Genomic DNA, 15086 nt, shown 5'->3' on the forward strand with positions numbered 1-15086 from the left:
AAGCCAATAGCTAACATTAAGGTAAATGGAGAGGACCTTAAAGCAATTCCGCTAAAATTAAGGATGAGAAAAATCCGTCCACTCTCTCACTTTCTATTCAATATAGTACTTGAATTTCTAGTCAGAGCATTAAGAAAAGTAAAGGACATCAATGGATTCATACTGGAAAGGAAGACATCAAAGTATCACTCTTTCAGGATGATACAATAATATACGTAAGCAGCCACAAAAGTTCAGTCAGAGAATGCAGACAGTTGATAAACACCTTCAGCAAAGTGGCTAGGTACAAAATTAACTCAAAGAACTCAAGAGCCCTTCTTTTTTTTTTCCGGAGCTGGGGACCATAACCCAGGGCCTTGTGCTTGCTAAATCCCTAACTCAGGAACCCTTCTTAATACAAATTATAAAAGGACCATGGAGGATGTTACAAAAGAATAATAAGAAAACAATGATGAAAATATTTAAAAAGGAAATACACATTCCATGGAAAAATCAACTAATTGGCAAATTTCAAAAATAGTTTTTAAGAAAAGATTTATCATTTAGATATTCCACAGAAAATATTCTTCAGTACCTAATAGCTTCATAAGAAGTCACAAATATAATATCCCTGAATTTCTTTCCAGAATGGTTAAGGTGGCATTCTCCAAAATTCTAAAAGGATGCAAGTTTTCTAGTAGGACCAAGCAATGACAGAAGTGGCATGAGCTATGTTTTCTCTATTATAAATTTTAATAAAACATGTAGGGTTGTAGAGACAGTGAAGAAGATATTGCAGTGAGAGTCTCTGGAGCATGGAACCATTACTCTTTTCTCTGTGTCACGAGTCTATTCAACTTTCCCCCCAATTGATATGTGTATTAGAAGCTGACTAAGTATTCCATACTGGACACCAATCTCCTGGTTGGGGGACCTACATCCAAGTGCTTTTTTTAATCTTTATTAACTTGAGTATTTCTTATTTACATTTCGATTGTTATTCCCCTTCCCAGTTTCTCAGACAACATCTCCCTAACCCTCCCGCTTTCCTTTTATGTGGGTGTTCCCCTTCCCACCCTCCCCCCATTAACACCCTCCTCCCAACAATCAAGTTCACTAGGGGTCCAGTCTTGGCAGGACCAAGGGCTTCCCCTTCCACTGGTGCTCTTACTAGGATATTCATTGCTACCTATGAGGTCAGAGTCCAGGGTCAGTCCATGTATAGTCTTTAGGTAGTGGCTTAGTCCCTGGAAGCTCTGGTTGCTTGGCATTGTTGTTCATATGGGGTCTCGAGATCCTTCAAGCTCTTCCAGTTCTTTCTCTGATTCCTTCAACGGGGGTCCTATTCTCAGTTCATTGGTTTGTTGCTGGCATTCGCCTCTGTGTTTGCTGCTTTCTGGCTGTGTCTCTCAGGAGCGATCTACATCCGGCTCCTGTCGGTCTGCACGTCTTTGCTTAATCCATCTTGTCTAATTGAGTGGATGTATATGTATGGGTCACATGTGGGACAGGCTCTGAATGGGTGTTCCTTCTGTGTCTGTTTTAAATGTTGCCTCCCTATTCCCTACCAAGGGTATTCTGGTTCCCCTTTTACAGAAGGAGTGAAACATTCACATTTCGGTCATCCTTCATGAGTTTCATGTGCTCTGTGCATCTAGGGTAATTCAAGTATTTGGGCTAATAGTCACTTATCAATGAATGCATACCATGTGTATTTTTCTTTGATTTGGTTACCTCACTCAGGATGATATTTTCCAGTTCCAACCATTTGCCTACGAATTTCATAAAGTCATTGTTTTTGATAGCTGAGTAATATTCCATTGTGTAGATGTACCACACTTTCTGTATCCATTCCTCTGTTGAAGGGCATCTGGGTTCTTTCCAGCTTCTGGCTATTATAAATAAGGGTGCAATGAACATAGTGGAGCACGTGTCTTTTTTATATGTTGGGGCATCTTTTGGGTATATGCCCAAGAGAGGTATAGCTGGGTCCTCAGGTAGTTCAGTGTCCAATTTTCTGAGGAACCGCCAGACTGATTTCCAGAATGGAAAAAATATATATATATACATATATATATGTATATATATGTATATGTATATATATATATATATACACATACATATTTGGATGTGAGATTACGTTTGTGTGCTTTTCTCCTCTTTGTTTTGTTGAAAAGACTATTAGTTTCTTGCTTTTCTAGGGCATAGCTTGCCTCCTTATGTTGGGCTTTACCATTTATTATCCTTTGTAGTGCTGGATTTGTAGAAAGACATTGTGTAAATTTGATTTTGTCATGGAATATCTTGGTTTCTCCATCTATGTTAATTGAGAGTTTTGCAGGATACACTTACCTGGGCTGGCATTTGTGTTCTCTTAGGGTCTGTATAACATCTGTCCAGGATCTTCTGGCTTTCATAGTCTCTGGCGAAAAGTGTGGTGTGATTCTGATAGGTCTGCCTTTATATGTTACTTGACCTTTTTCCCTTACTGCTTTTAATATTCTTTCTTTATTTTGTGCACTTGGTGTTTTGACTATGATGTGATGGGAGGAGTTTCTTTTCTGGTCCAATCTATTTGGAGTTCTGTAGGCTTCTTGTATGCCTATGGGTATCTCTTTTTTTAGGTTAGGGAAGTTTTCTTCTATGATTTTGTTGAAGATATTTACTGGTCCTTTGAGCTGGGAGTCTTCACTCTCTTCTATACCTATTATCCTTAGGTTTGATCTTCTCATTGAGTCCTGGATTTCCTGTATGTTTTGGACCAATACCTTTTTCCGTTTTACATTATCTTTGACAGTTGAGTCGATGATTTCTATGGAATCTTCTGCTCCTGAGATTCTCTCTTCTATCTCTTGTATTCTGTTGGTTATGATTGTATATACAGCTCCTTGTCTCTTCCTTTGGTTTTCTATATCCAGAGTTGTTTCCCTGTGTCCTTTCTTGATTGCTTCTATTTCCATTTTTAACTCCTTTAACCATTTGATTGTGTTTTCCTGTATTTCTTTGAGGGATTTTTGTGATTCCTCTCTATAGGCTTCTACTTGTTTATTCATGTTTTCCTGCGTTTCTCTAAGGGAGTTCTTCATGTCTTTCTTGAAGTCCTCCAGCATCATCATCAATTATGATTTTAAATCTAGATCTTGCTTTTCTGGTGTGTCTTCAGCTGTTCCTATGGGCCTGTGTCCTGAATCCACAAGGCAAGTCGCTTGGAGCAGAAAAGTTGGTCTTACCTGTGGACCCGCAGCTCAAGTTGCTCATGGGGCGCTCCTTTTGAGCTCTCAGTGAGGGTGGCAACCAGGAGGCCCTGCACCACATTTTCTGGGAGCCCCCATGCACGGGGGTCCTAGATGGCATTGGGTGTTTTCCTATGGAGTCAGAAATGTAGGCAAAGTGTAGTCTCTTCTGGCTTCCCAGGCGTATCTGCCTCTCTGAAATTTTAACTCTTTCCCATGGGATTTGGGTGCAGAGAACTGTTGATCCAGTCCCTTTAGGTCCAGGCGGTGTCTGGAGCGCAGGGGACCTGCCACTTAAGTACAAGTGCATTTTTATATAAGAAAATCCAGTAGCAATATCTATCTTTCAGCAGTGTATAGAAAAAAAAGCAAACGGATTCCCCTTAGTACAAATTATAAAGGTATAAATATTGAATCTAATAAATCCAGTTACAATGAATTTCTAGAGTCTGTTGCTAATCGTAAAGGGGCATGGATGCTTGTGTGTATTCACATTGAGACTTTATGGGAAATCCGATGATACATAATGTTCCTTTGGGACTTGACATGTGATTCTACTGAAGCCATCTTATAGTAAGATCTTGTTATTATGTGACTTATAGGCATAGGTAAAATCGTTGTGTAGTCACGGTCCTTTCTTTGTATGAATTCTCATCTAAAGCTAGCTGGATCTCTGAAGAAAATGCCAAAGGTCAATACCACCAGTCACAGGTTCAAAATAGAGGAAATAATGCTACAACAGTGAAATTTATTTCGAAAATTTCAAAAAGAATAATTCCTGATAATATACATGCATACGTTAATCTAATTCTTCACATATATGCATATGATAAAATTTAGTTGTTTCCACACAATTTCTTTATATTCTCCCCCTCCCTCTTTCGAACTCCTTTTTCTTTCCCTCAAGTACCCTTTCTACCTCTCTCTCTCTCTCTCTCTCTCTCTCTCTCTCTCTCTCTCTCTCTCTGTTGTGTGTGTGTGTGTGTGTGTGTGTGTGTGTGTGTCCCACTGGCTTTAAATATAATTGCTTATGTGAGTGTGAGTGTGAGTTAATTTGTTCAAGTATGGCCTACTTCATAGTAGTTACACTTCTGAAGAAATTCTAGCTTCTTTTAACTGATAATCATAACTCATAGAGGAGTGGGCCTCCTGAGCCCTTTCCTCATCCAAATGAATGTTGTTGGGATCTAATATTTGGTAGTTCTATGTACCATGAGTTCATGAATTTAGTAGCTATGGTATATGCAGAAATACCATTTTGCCAAACACGCAGAGACCTATATTCCAGTAAGTTCATATTCTGTGCTTTAGATTTTGTCAAGAAGTTCAATATTTATGTATAATTATAATAATAATATACAATAATAATGTATAATATGGTATAATCATAATGATAATAACAAAGGCTGGTTGGTTTGGGTTGCAAAGGGGTTCATGTACACTGTCTCTGCCTTTGGTTTCTGTCTTTAGAACAGAGGGATGTACACAGCAATGGCATTATTTCTCTGCCAAACACTTTCATGTCTGTAGCCATGAAGACCCACTGCAGTGGTTAGTTTTCTTCAGCTGTTCTTGCAGTGGGTATGAGTTGGTTTCCCAACACCCACATTGTGGCTAACAAACATTTCTAGCTACAGTTTCAGAAGACATGGCATCTGAGGCCTCTGCAGGCACTAGGCACATACATGGCAAACATATATGCCTCCAGGAAAAATAACAATACATATTAAAATAAAAATAATAAATCTTAAAAAAGGAGTCAGTCCTTTTTGCTGGAACATGGGGAGGCCCGGGTGTCTAAGAGGATGACTGTAGCTGAAACTCCTAACAATGGGGGATATGGACCAGGCAGGACTCCCAGTAGAGGGATAAGGACAGCCACCTACCCACAAAAACTTCCACTCTAAATGTATCTATCTCTATGTGATGTGCAGCGACAAAGCAGAGACAGAGAAAATGGTCAATCAATGACTGGTCCATTTTGAGACCCATGAATCAATGGTTAATGCTATCACTGGTACTCTGTTATGCTTGCAGACAGGAGTCTAGTATAACTGTCCTCTGAGAGGCTCTGCACATGCAGAGGCCAACAGTCAAACATTTGATGGAGCTCAGGGTGTCTTGTGGAAGAGTCAGGGGAAAGATTGAGTGCTGAGGTCCAGCATCAGAGTGAGGAGGATCCTGAGAAAGGGTTGAATGGGAGCAGTGCTGATTCAATAAAAACTCAGAGTCAATAGTGGACATAAGGTGTCAGTTCAAGCTCTTTCACTGTCCAACCATTCTCATCATTCTTCCTGACCAGAAAGCCTATACTCAGGTTTTGATTTACTAAAGCTACATCATCGAGGCTTAACCATTGTTAATAATTGTTTTAGAAATCATTTAATTTACATATTTTCTAAGAATATGACTCATTAACCCACCACCCCTGCCTTCTTAACACAAAGCAAAAGCACATTTCCTTATAGTACTTACACTGCCTGTTCTTCATGGGTAGCTGAGCACAGCTCTTGAGTTGTCCTAGTAGAAAACAGAGAACTCTTTAGTAACTATTTTCATGTAAGAACAGAAAGGTCACAGATTACTAAAGTTAAAATAATTTCTTACAAAGTTTGAAAATTTATGCAAGTAAAGCAGCCAGCTTCCTCTGAGCTCTCTCTAGGCATTGTCATGTCCAATCTCTCAAGTAGCTAGTAGAACAAAGTACTAACTTTTTATGTGCTTGTATATCATCTTTTAATTATTTAATCTTTGTTTCCTTATCCTTGCAATTCCTGCGCCTCATGTCCAAAATTGACCTCTTGATAAACATTAATTCACTAGTCCACCATTCTTTTCCATTAAACCTTATTCTCCTAATTTGTTTTAGATCACATACAAGCTTTCCTACTGTAAGGTTAACCCACTTATTATTTGCTTGTCTTTTATGCATTCCTCCTTTTTTTTCCTATCCATACCTTGTCTTCTTGAAACTACTTCAATTCTCTATCCTTTGTGTCCCCAAGTTCACCCTGGATAATTAATACAGCAGACATTGAACTGGAGGGTACATTTGTTTCCTCATATAATTCCAAGTTTGGCCAAGTCATGTAATGAATGATTTCTATAAAGGATCTTGTAGGTTTTTAATGGTCTCTGTGGTTATGTTGTCTAGATCCTAAGCTGAAGGCCTGTTCCTTGTTCTGCACAGCCCCATGATTGCCTCCAATCATCATTCCTGAGAAAAATATCGGTTCAGTTTATTGTGGGAATGATCATCTATGAATAAAAGGGGGAGGATATGTCCCAGAAAGAGAGACTAAAAGTAAAACAGAAGAGAGAGCAGATAAGCTTCAGGGCAATAGCAATCATCAGCCCATGTGAAGGTCAATGACCTAGGGATGCTCCAGGGGCAGGAACTGTGTCACACCACTTCTTATTCAGCCTTGTCAGATTGGCAACTGAAGGAACTGAATTGGGTAGGGACTCCTCAGGAAGACCAGCAGAGTCAACTAACCTGGACCCTTGGTAGCTCCCGGCGACTGAATCATTAAGCAAAGGGTGAGCATTGCCTAGACCTCGTCTCTAGAATAAATGAAGCCGATGTGCAGCTTGATTTTCATGGAGGTCCTCCAATAACTAGAGTGGGGACTCTCCCTGAATCTGCTAACTTGCCTATAGATCTCACTTCTAAAACTGGCCTGCCTTATCTGGCCTCAGTGAGAGAGGCCATGCCTAGTCCTGTAGTGACTTGATGTGCTGGAGGGTGAGGGGGGATTAGGAGACTTCTTCTCAGAGGAAAAGGGGAAGGGGAAATGTGGGGAAGATATATCTACTGGGGTACTGGGAGAAGAGAGGAGCTGACATTGAGATATAAAGCTGATAAATATATTTAAAAACAATTAATTAGTAATTAACTTAAAAGGCTCTTACAAAAAACAAAATCTAAATAGTTTTGGTATTTGAGATGTTAAAATTTGTTGTAAATACACCCCAAATATGGCATAGTAATTGATGTCTCCCCATTGGAAACTAAACATAGATTTGTATAGTATTACCCAGCAAATAATATTTTGATAACAGATGAATATGCAAGCTCATTTTCCTCAACTCTAAATCCAGGAAAGAATGAAATACTCCAACAAGAGTTTTCATTTACCTCATTGGGAGATTACCACTATACTGAATAAAGATGAATTCAGGTATAAATGAGCAGTTAAGATAGGACTTTTTAATGTTGCAACTCAAACTGTGGATTCATTGCACAATTGCTTTCACATATGAAGTGCCTGCACTTTTATGTATGTATTCATATATAGGTAATAATTATAATACACACAAATGACATTATTGTTAATACTATGGGTAACCTATGAAGTGTAATTTTCTTACCCTCAGTGTTGATTCCTTCATTTAGAGTCCAGGCTTCTCTTTGGTCTGAAATCATCTGCACTTGGTGTTCCTTTTCGCTCCCAAGAGACAAATGCATATTGTTTCTTTTTTGATTGTTCAAAGAAGGTTAGATTCTCCCCTCATGTCATAGAAATATACTATCAAAATATGCACAAAGTACAGTACTGGATTGACCTGGATGACAAACAAAAAAGAATTTACAAGCTACGGATACTTAAAAAATATTTTCTAAGTATAATCAATTCATACTTCAAAAACTGCGCGTTATCCCAAAATTAGACTTACTTAATAATTGGAGTGTTCAGTTGGGGTAATCATAATTTTGTAGTCTTATTTTCTTGTAAACAACTGAAACAATAGTTTCACATTCTAAAATTTTTTAAAACATTTAAGATCTATTTTAAATCTGTATTATAATATTGATTCTCATGATAGCACAATTTAAATATATTTTCTCTATATATGAAAGATATGTATATATAGATAGATTTTATATCTTTAAAATCTTTTGACTATTTAATAATTAACCTTTTTATTTTAATTATATTATTTTAAAAATTAACCTTGTGTAAACATGAAAATAAAAATAATTTGATTTTAAATCATCAGAGTGTATAGATTACTAATGAATGCGATAAAAGCAAATTTGTGGACTATAAATGTTAACCAGAACTTACTTACATATGTGTAATAGTTATCATATAATTTGTTGTGTGACAATATTATATGCTTTTTTTTCTGAACAGTGGTAACTTTCTTGCTATATCCTAATTAACCAAAAGAATGTTCATCAGGAAAAATGGAATAATTAACTAATGGACTATGTAACAGAGTCCATTAACATGAACCCACATGTTTACATCTGGGTTGAAACTTTCTAACAATCATGCATGAAATTATTTTTCTTCACTTTGAAGAACAGAAACACAAATCAGTAAGATATTATTTATGGCAAGAAGTAGTCTGTTAAAATATTGTGATATAAAGTAGAAATATTCTGTCCAAGGCTGGACCCCCAGTGTAGGGGAATGTTGGGTAGAGGAAGGGGGAGCAGTCGGGGAGGGAACTCCTTTAGAGGACAGGAAGGGGATGGGATAGGGGGCTTCTGTCTGGGAAACTGGGAAAGAGAATATTCGAAATGTAAATAAAAAATATCCAATAAAAAATAAAGTAGAAACATGAAAATATTTTTCATAGTTTCTATAAGTGTAAAATAAAATATAATTGGATTTTTGAGTTAAATTTATGTGTAAGGAATGCTTACCTATGCAGAGTAATCTAACTTTTGGCACTTTTACATGTTTTACAAGACAAAACAGAATAGATCACACAATTTGCAAATAATATTATAGTTCTTATTTTTCTCATAGGAGATTGATACGTATTCCAAGTCTGGAGCATGAATATAGTGACAAGTTTCTCTGAGAAGGAACATTCAAATATATAACATATGTTGACTTAGTTTGCAAGCCATTAGGTACCAAGAAAATTTGCATAGTTCAGATGGTATCTATTTCTAACTCTCATCTCATTCCTATACACTTTCTTAGTGCTGGAGGATTATTCCATTTTCCTCCCACACAAAATGCTTATTGTCACATTTGTCACAGTCATTTGCACTAGAATTCTTTCGTACAAAGAGCTGTGAGAGTTTACCTTATGTCTCAATGTGATTGAGCTAAAGGACATTTAGAAGATTGATAAAGTTCACCACTGTGAATTGCTGTAAGGAGTGTCTAGAGATATAAAAAGGTGTTGCATTCTACCCTAAATGCAAGCAGCAGCATCCTATACTCTAAACCAAAGAAGGAGAAGGAAGAAACCAGTGTCGGGTATGTATGTTTCTTTCTTTTCCTGAATGCCATAAAATGAGCAACTTGTGTCAACATGACAGGAAGGGGAGTGAGTGATTGAAACAGCTTCTTTGGGAAAAAAGAGGGGGGGGGACTGCAATATGACTGAGCAATGTAAAGTGCTACTAGTGAACAGTAGTTCTTCTGTAAAGACGATATGCCACTAAAGAAACATAAAGTAAGCATCCCCCAAATAGACTGAGGCACAAAATGAAGGATAACAGTTCAAGAATTGAAAGCTGAGTTAGAAGTAATTTTAATAGCATTCTCTATTGGGGTAATTCCTTTCAAGAGCCCCCTTAGTCTGAGAATCTTTATGAAAACCATAGAACCATGTGGCAAGCTAGCCAGGAGTATGAAGACACTCAGAAGATTTTGAGGCCAGGAAGAGAGGAAGTGGTCATTAGAGTGCACAGATTTCTATAGTCAAAAGAAGTTTCCTTTCTTCACGAACAACATTGGCCAAAGACATCAGTTGTGTATATAACATTGTCTGATTTCACCCAAAAGAATAGCATGAAAAAAAAAAACTATAATCACAGTCTGTGATCTTATGTAAGCAGGTGATCTTTTTTTTTTAAATGGCTACAATAAAATGTTCATTTTCTGTGGGCAGTGGAATAAATAACAAAATTCTAAGGCATGATTCTAAGTGATGTTCTTCTCACCACAACTACAAGTATTTCAGAAATATATTTTGTGTTAATTTATTTCATTCTCAAGCTTGGTACTGACAACCAAGGAGACTTCTTGAAAGTTGGTTAAATATTAATTTCAAAGATAAAAGGACTGGCACTGAATGAGTCAGGTGACATTTGTATATTTGTGAGTTATTAGAGAAACACATTCACATGTCAAACAGATACTTGAGCCAGCTGTAGCAATATTCAGACAAATAAGTTAAAGGTTTCCTTGATGCATGAACAAATGCAGGAAGTAAAGGTTGAAGATAATAAAAGTGAGTGCCAAAGCAGTCACTGGTTGACCTTTATGAGAAGAGGTAGACACAGGCACAAGGAGATTAGTGAAGATTCAGCAGAGATTTATATCTTTTTGTTATCCTGCAATGTTTTGTCATTTGGAACCAAGCCCAGGGAAGAGCAATCTGCCAATTTGTATGAAACTCAGCTTTTGTGTTGGGGATGTTGCCTGCGGTTTAGTGGTTTCCGGTGTGTTGCTCTAAGTTCCTTGTACTGGGATAAAATAATAAACAGTATAAAAATAGTTCTCTTCCTTCTGACTCATCTTCTTACTAACCAAAAACTGTCATTGTAATGTCAGTGGGATCATGTCATTACTTTCGTGTGTTTGAGTTTATCTTTACCCTCCTGTGGATGAGAATTAAGTTTATCTCCAGTCTGTCATGAACACTACAGCGTTCAACATGAAACACATACTTCATTAATTTTATCTAAACATTCTTAACCAAGTATTTTTCATCAATATATCAATCAAAATAATGGACACATATTAAATAGAATGGCTGTCATTCACTTGTAATTCCAGTTCTGGGAGATCTGATGCCCTCCCCTGGCCATTGTGAGATTTTGCATGCTCCCGGTGCACATAAATTTATTGTGGCACACATATATTATAAACAAATTTTTTAAATGTCACTGAGTTAGAAGACGTCTGTAAAATAAAATATAAACATAGGTTAAATATTCATATTTTCCTTTAGGAGTTGGATAAGATCCCAGTGGGGAGAAAGGCTATCAAGTTAGCTTGAGTGAGTGAGAATTTAGGGGAAAGGAAAATGGGGTAAGCACGTTGATTTCTAATTAGCTACAAAAATACAGGGGTTTGACAGAAGAGAATGAAAGGTATGGATGATAGTGTGGGTGAATCCAGAGCCAGGCCACAAAGAACTTTCTTTCTTTAAATGGCAATTTGGAGCCTCAGGACACTAAAGACCATGAGATGCCTAAGCTATAACATTATATCTACAAGGTAAGGCTTTCACAACATGCACAGTAAATATGTCAGAGAAAGGAGAAAGACTTAAAAAGTCAAATGACTATCATGCTGACTGTGAGCTTTTATTGCTACGCAACATGGTGATGAACCCATAATATCTTAACCACGTTCTTGCAGTGGACCTGGGCTTGATTTCTAACACTGACATGAAAGTTCACAAGCATCTCCAAATACAGTCCCAGAAGATCTGAAACCCATGTCCAGTCTCCGAGTTCATTGCATACAGATAATACACAGGCACACATCCAGGCAAACACTCAAATGCCTAGAAATAAATCTTAATTATTGACAGAAGAATTTCAGCATAGTGACACCAACAATCGATGTGCCATTGCGAATGGGGAAATTCCAGACCCACTCCTAGATGAAGAGCTACAGGCGATCAGCGAGGATGAGAGACGGAAAATCAGTCTTCTCTAGGGATGTGCCCTCTGATAGGTTATCAAACCTCAAATGGTCAGTACTAAAAACACATACATATAGTAATATTGAGTAGATCCAGAAGGTTTTGTGTCTGAGTGTATAGAAGTAGTAATTAGAAAGGAAGAGGTTATGAGTTTGACATGGAGTTGTGGAAGAGGAAACTGTCAGAGGCTGGATGGGGAAAGAAGTGTTAGCCTTGCTTTTAATATTTGGAAAATTGAGCTCCTTGAGGTTGAGAGATATTAATGAGCAACGATTGTAATTTCTGTTGATGGTGGTAGTGGTGGTAGTGCTGGTGCTCGTGGTGATTTATGTATGTGTGTGTGTGTGTGTGTGTGTGTGTGTGTGTGTGTGTGTGTGTGTGCACATCTCTTATATTGTTTTTGTTTGTGTGGAATTATTTATTTCCTATGTTTCCTTGTGTGTAGCAAACCTCATTGGGTTGGAGATTTTCTTCAAGCATTTGTAGGGCTGGATTTGTGGATAGATATTTAAGATTAGATTTTATTGGAATATCTTATTTTATCTGCCTATGGTGATTGAGAGCTTTCACAAAATAGTACACTTGGTTGGCTTCTGTGGTTTCTTAGAGGCTATAAAACATCTGTCCAGGCTCTTGTAGGTTTTAAAGTCTGTTGAAAATTCAGGTGTTATTCAGAAAAATCTATCTTTGTATGTTTCTTGTACTTTTTCCTTGCGGCTTTCAATATTCTGTCTTTGTTTTGGAGATTTAGTGTTTTATTATGTTGTGGATGGATTTTTTTTCTGGTTCAATCTGGTTGGTGTTCTGTGAACTTTTTGTATGTTTATATATATCACTTTCTTTAGGTGAGGGAAAATTTCTTCTATGATTTTGTTAAGAATATTTGTTTGACCTTGGAGCTGGTATTCTTTATCTTCTTCTATTTCTATTCCGAGGATAAGTCTTTTCATAGTTTCACAGACTTCCTGAATGTTTTGTGTAAAGAATTTTTTTTGACTTAACATTTTCTTTGACTGATATTGATGCATCATTTTCTTCTACTGTATCATTTATACCTGAGATTCTCTCTTCTATCTCTTCTATTCTATTGGTGATGCTTGTGACTGTTGTTTCTTTTTTCTTTTCTTTTTTTTTTTTTTTTTAGGTTTTTCATTTCCAGGATTCTATCAGATTGTTTTTTCTTTATGGGTTCAATTTCCGTTTTCTGATCCTGAACAGTTTTATTATTATTTTTTCACCGGTTTAATTGTATTTGAAGGGTTTATTCATTTTTTTCTTTAAAGGTATCTATCATCTTTATAAGATTGGATTCAAAGTCCCTCTTTTGTGCTTCAATTGTGTTAGAATATGAAAGGCTTGCTGAAGTAAGATAGCTTTGTTCTGAAGATGCCTCGTATTTCCTGGTTCTTGTTGACTGTGTTCTTAACACAGGCCATTAGTCATCTGTTTGTTCCTGGTGTGGCAGATATTGGGAAGGTAAGACTATTCTGGATTTTCCCAGTGCAGCAGCACCTTGGTTGAAAGCTTTGAACTGGATGTTCTCGGTGTAGCAGGCCTAGATGTTCCTTGTGTGGCATGCCTGGTGGAGGATAGCAGAGCTGTAGCCAGAGAATGGAGCTCTGGGGGCAGCTCACAGCTGAAAGGAGAGTCATAAATGAGGTAAATGCAATAATCATGTATAAAATTATCAAAGCTGTTCTATTTAAAATCTTAAGTAAAACATCTGAATACAAAAAGATTTGTTCTCAGTCAATATATTCCGAATATTGCATACCTGGTACATCATAAACCGTAGTGATTAGAATGTTTGGTTCATTCTAATTAAACTCTGTCTGGGAAGACACTACTAAACAAGACTTTGATGTAACTGTGGCTAGCTGAAGAAAATCCATGATGGTCTTGCAAACAGTGCCTAGGCCTTTGCGCAGAAGGAGAAGGCAATGCAAAGAGTTATAGACAGAAAAATTGGTTGACTGCTGGTATCCAAAATATTGATACCACTACTAAGCAATGTAATGATAAATATAAGTGATAAACATCAGAGACAAGACAGGAAACAAGGTTTTACTCATAGCAAACATGAAACAGTTATTTTAGTGTTCTTTGGGCAACATTAGAATGTAGGAACAATGTAAAGAAGGCCACCACAAACTTTCTTGTTGCAGCCCAACAATGGATCCCATCCCAGGATTCTACTTTGTATGACTAGGAATTCATGGAACTTAAGATCGATAAATTAAGTATGAACAGTAAAGATCTTTATGCATAATAGAGAGTATGAACAAAGAACTCATTCAAAATTCTTTATTATTTTAGTATTAGCAATGAGTCACGATATGATACAATATTCTTTAGTAAAATTTTCTTGAAATAATGATGTTACTAATGTAATTAATAGAATAATTGCTGTTTTAAGCATTAAGTATAACCCATTCATAGTACATCTCGGATATCCAAATTATAATAGTTGATCCCCAATGAGGTTATTTTAAAATTTGAATTTTATTAATTCTTTGAGGTTTTCCTATATATTATTTTGGTATTTATCCATCTCTCTAATCTTCTCCCATGTTACATCCGTGTTTTATCCACCCAACTCAGTGTCTACTTAAACCCAAGTCCTATTAATGTTGCTTATGTATTTGTAGTGAATATCTGTACACTGAAGCAATATATACCTACCAGAAGCCATATCTTTTTGAACTGTTTTGCTCTCACATCGAATTTCAAACAGATAATTTCCAGCATTGGGAAATCGATGTGTAATCTATTTTAAGCCCTATTCATGTTTTCTGAATATTGCTGAAATCCCATCACAGAACATGGTTTCAATTATATTAGGCATAGGGAATTCTTAAAGCTTAAGATGCTTGGTAATCATAAGCTCTAAGTGTGTGTTAAGAGAAATACACACTCTGTAACAACAACCGTAGATATGAAAATCACTGATGGAAGATGGGACGCTTTTGTATTATGCTCTTCAGTTATCATTTGCCTTTTCCTGTACAGAAGTAGTTTGTCTTACTGATCATCTTTAGTATCTCCATTTTGCTAATACATTTTTTCACTAAGGTAAGAACTGTTTGGTATAAGGATTTATCTTGATGTTAGCCTTTCTCTATGAAATAAAGTACAATTTCTTATATAGAGGTAGGGAAATTCTGTAATTGTGTGTCCATCACACTAATAGTAACAACTATACAACTGTATCTATATCATTGTATATTCTGATAACAGTAAAATAAC

At 36.7% G+C, this 15086-nt stretch overlaps 1 protein-coding gene across 4 annotated transcripts in view; it reads left to right on the forward strand.

Moving 5' to 3' along the window:
• The first annotated feature begins 6595 nt into the window (after positions 1 to 6595).
• The window catches only part of Crisp3 (cysteine-rich secretory protein 3), a 40693-nt gene continuing 32202 nt past the window's right edge, over positions 6596 to 15086 (forward strand). Inside the window, exon 1 of one of the 4 annotated variants that reach the window (XM_087567547.1) lies at positions 6596 to 6752. Coding sequence is in view for 1 of the 4 variants with exons in the window: in XM_087567545.1 (XP_087423671.1) it covers positions 13452 to 13499 (48 nt within the window). In the remaining 3 variants the exon portion in view is untranslated. 4 annotated transcript variants of the gene reach the window in all.

Source organism: Rattus norvegicus, chromosome 9, assembly GCF_021556685.1.
Source record: "Rattus norvegicus strain SHRSP/BbbUtx chromosome 9, alternate assembly SHRSP_T2T, whole genome shotgun sequence".
Classification (NCBI taxonomy): domain Eukaryota; kingdom Metazoa; phylum Chordata; class Mammalia; order Rodentia; family Muridae; genus Rattus; species Rattus norvegicus.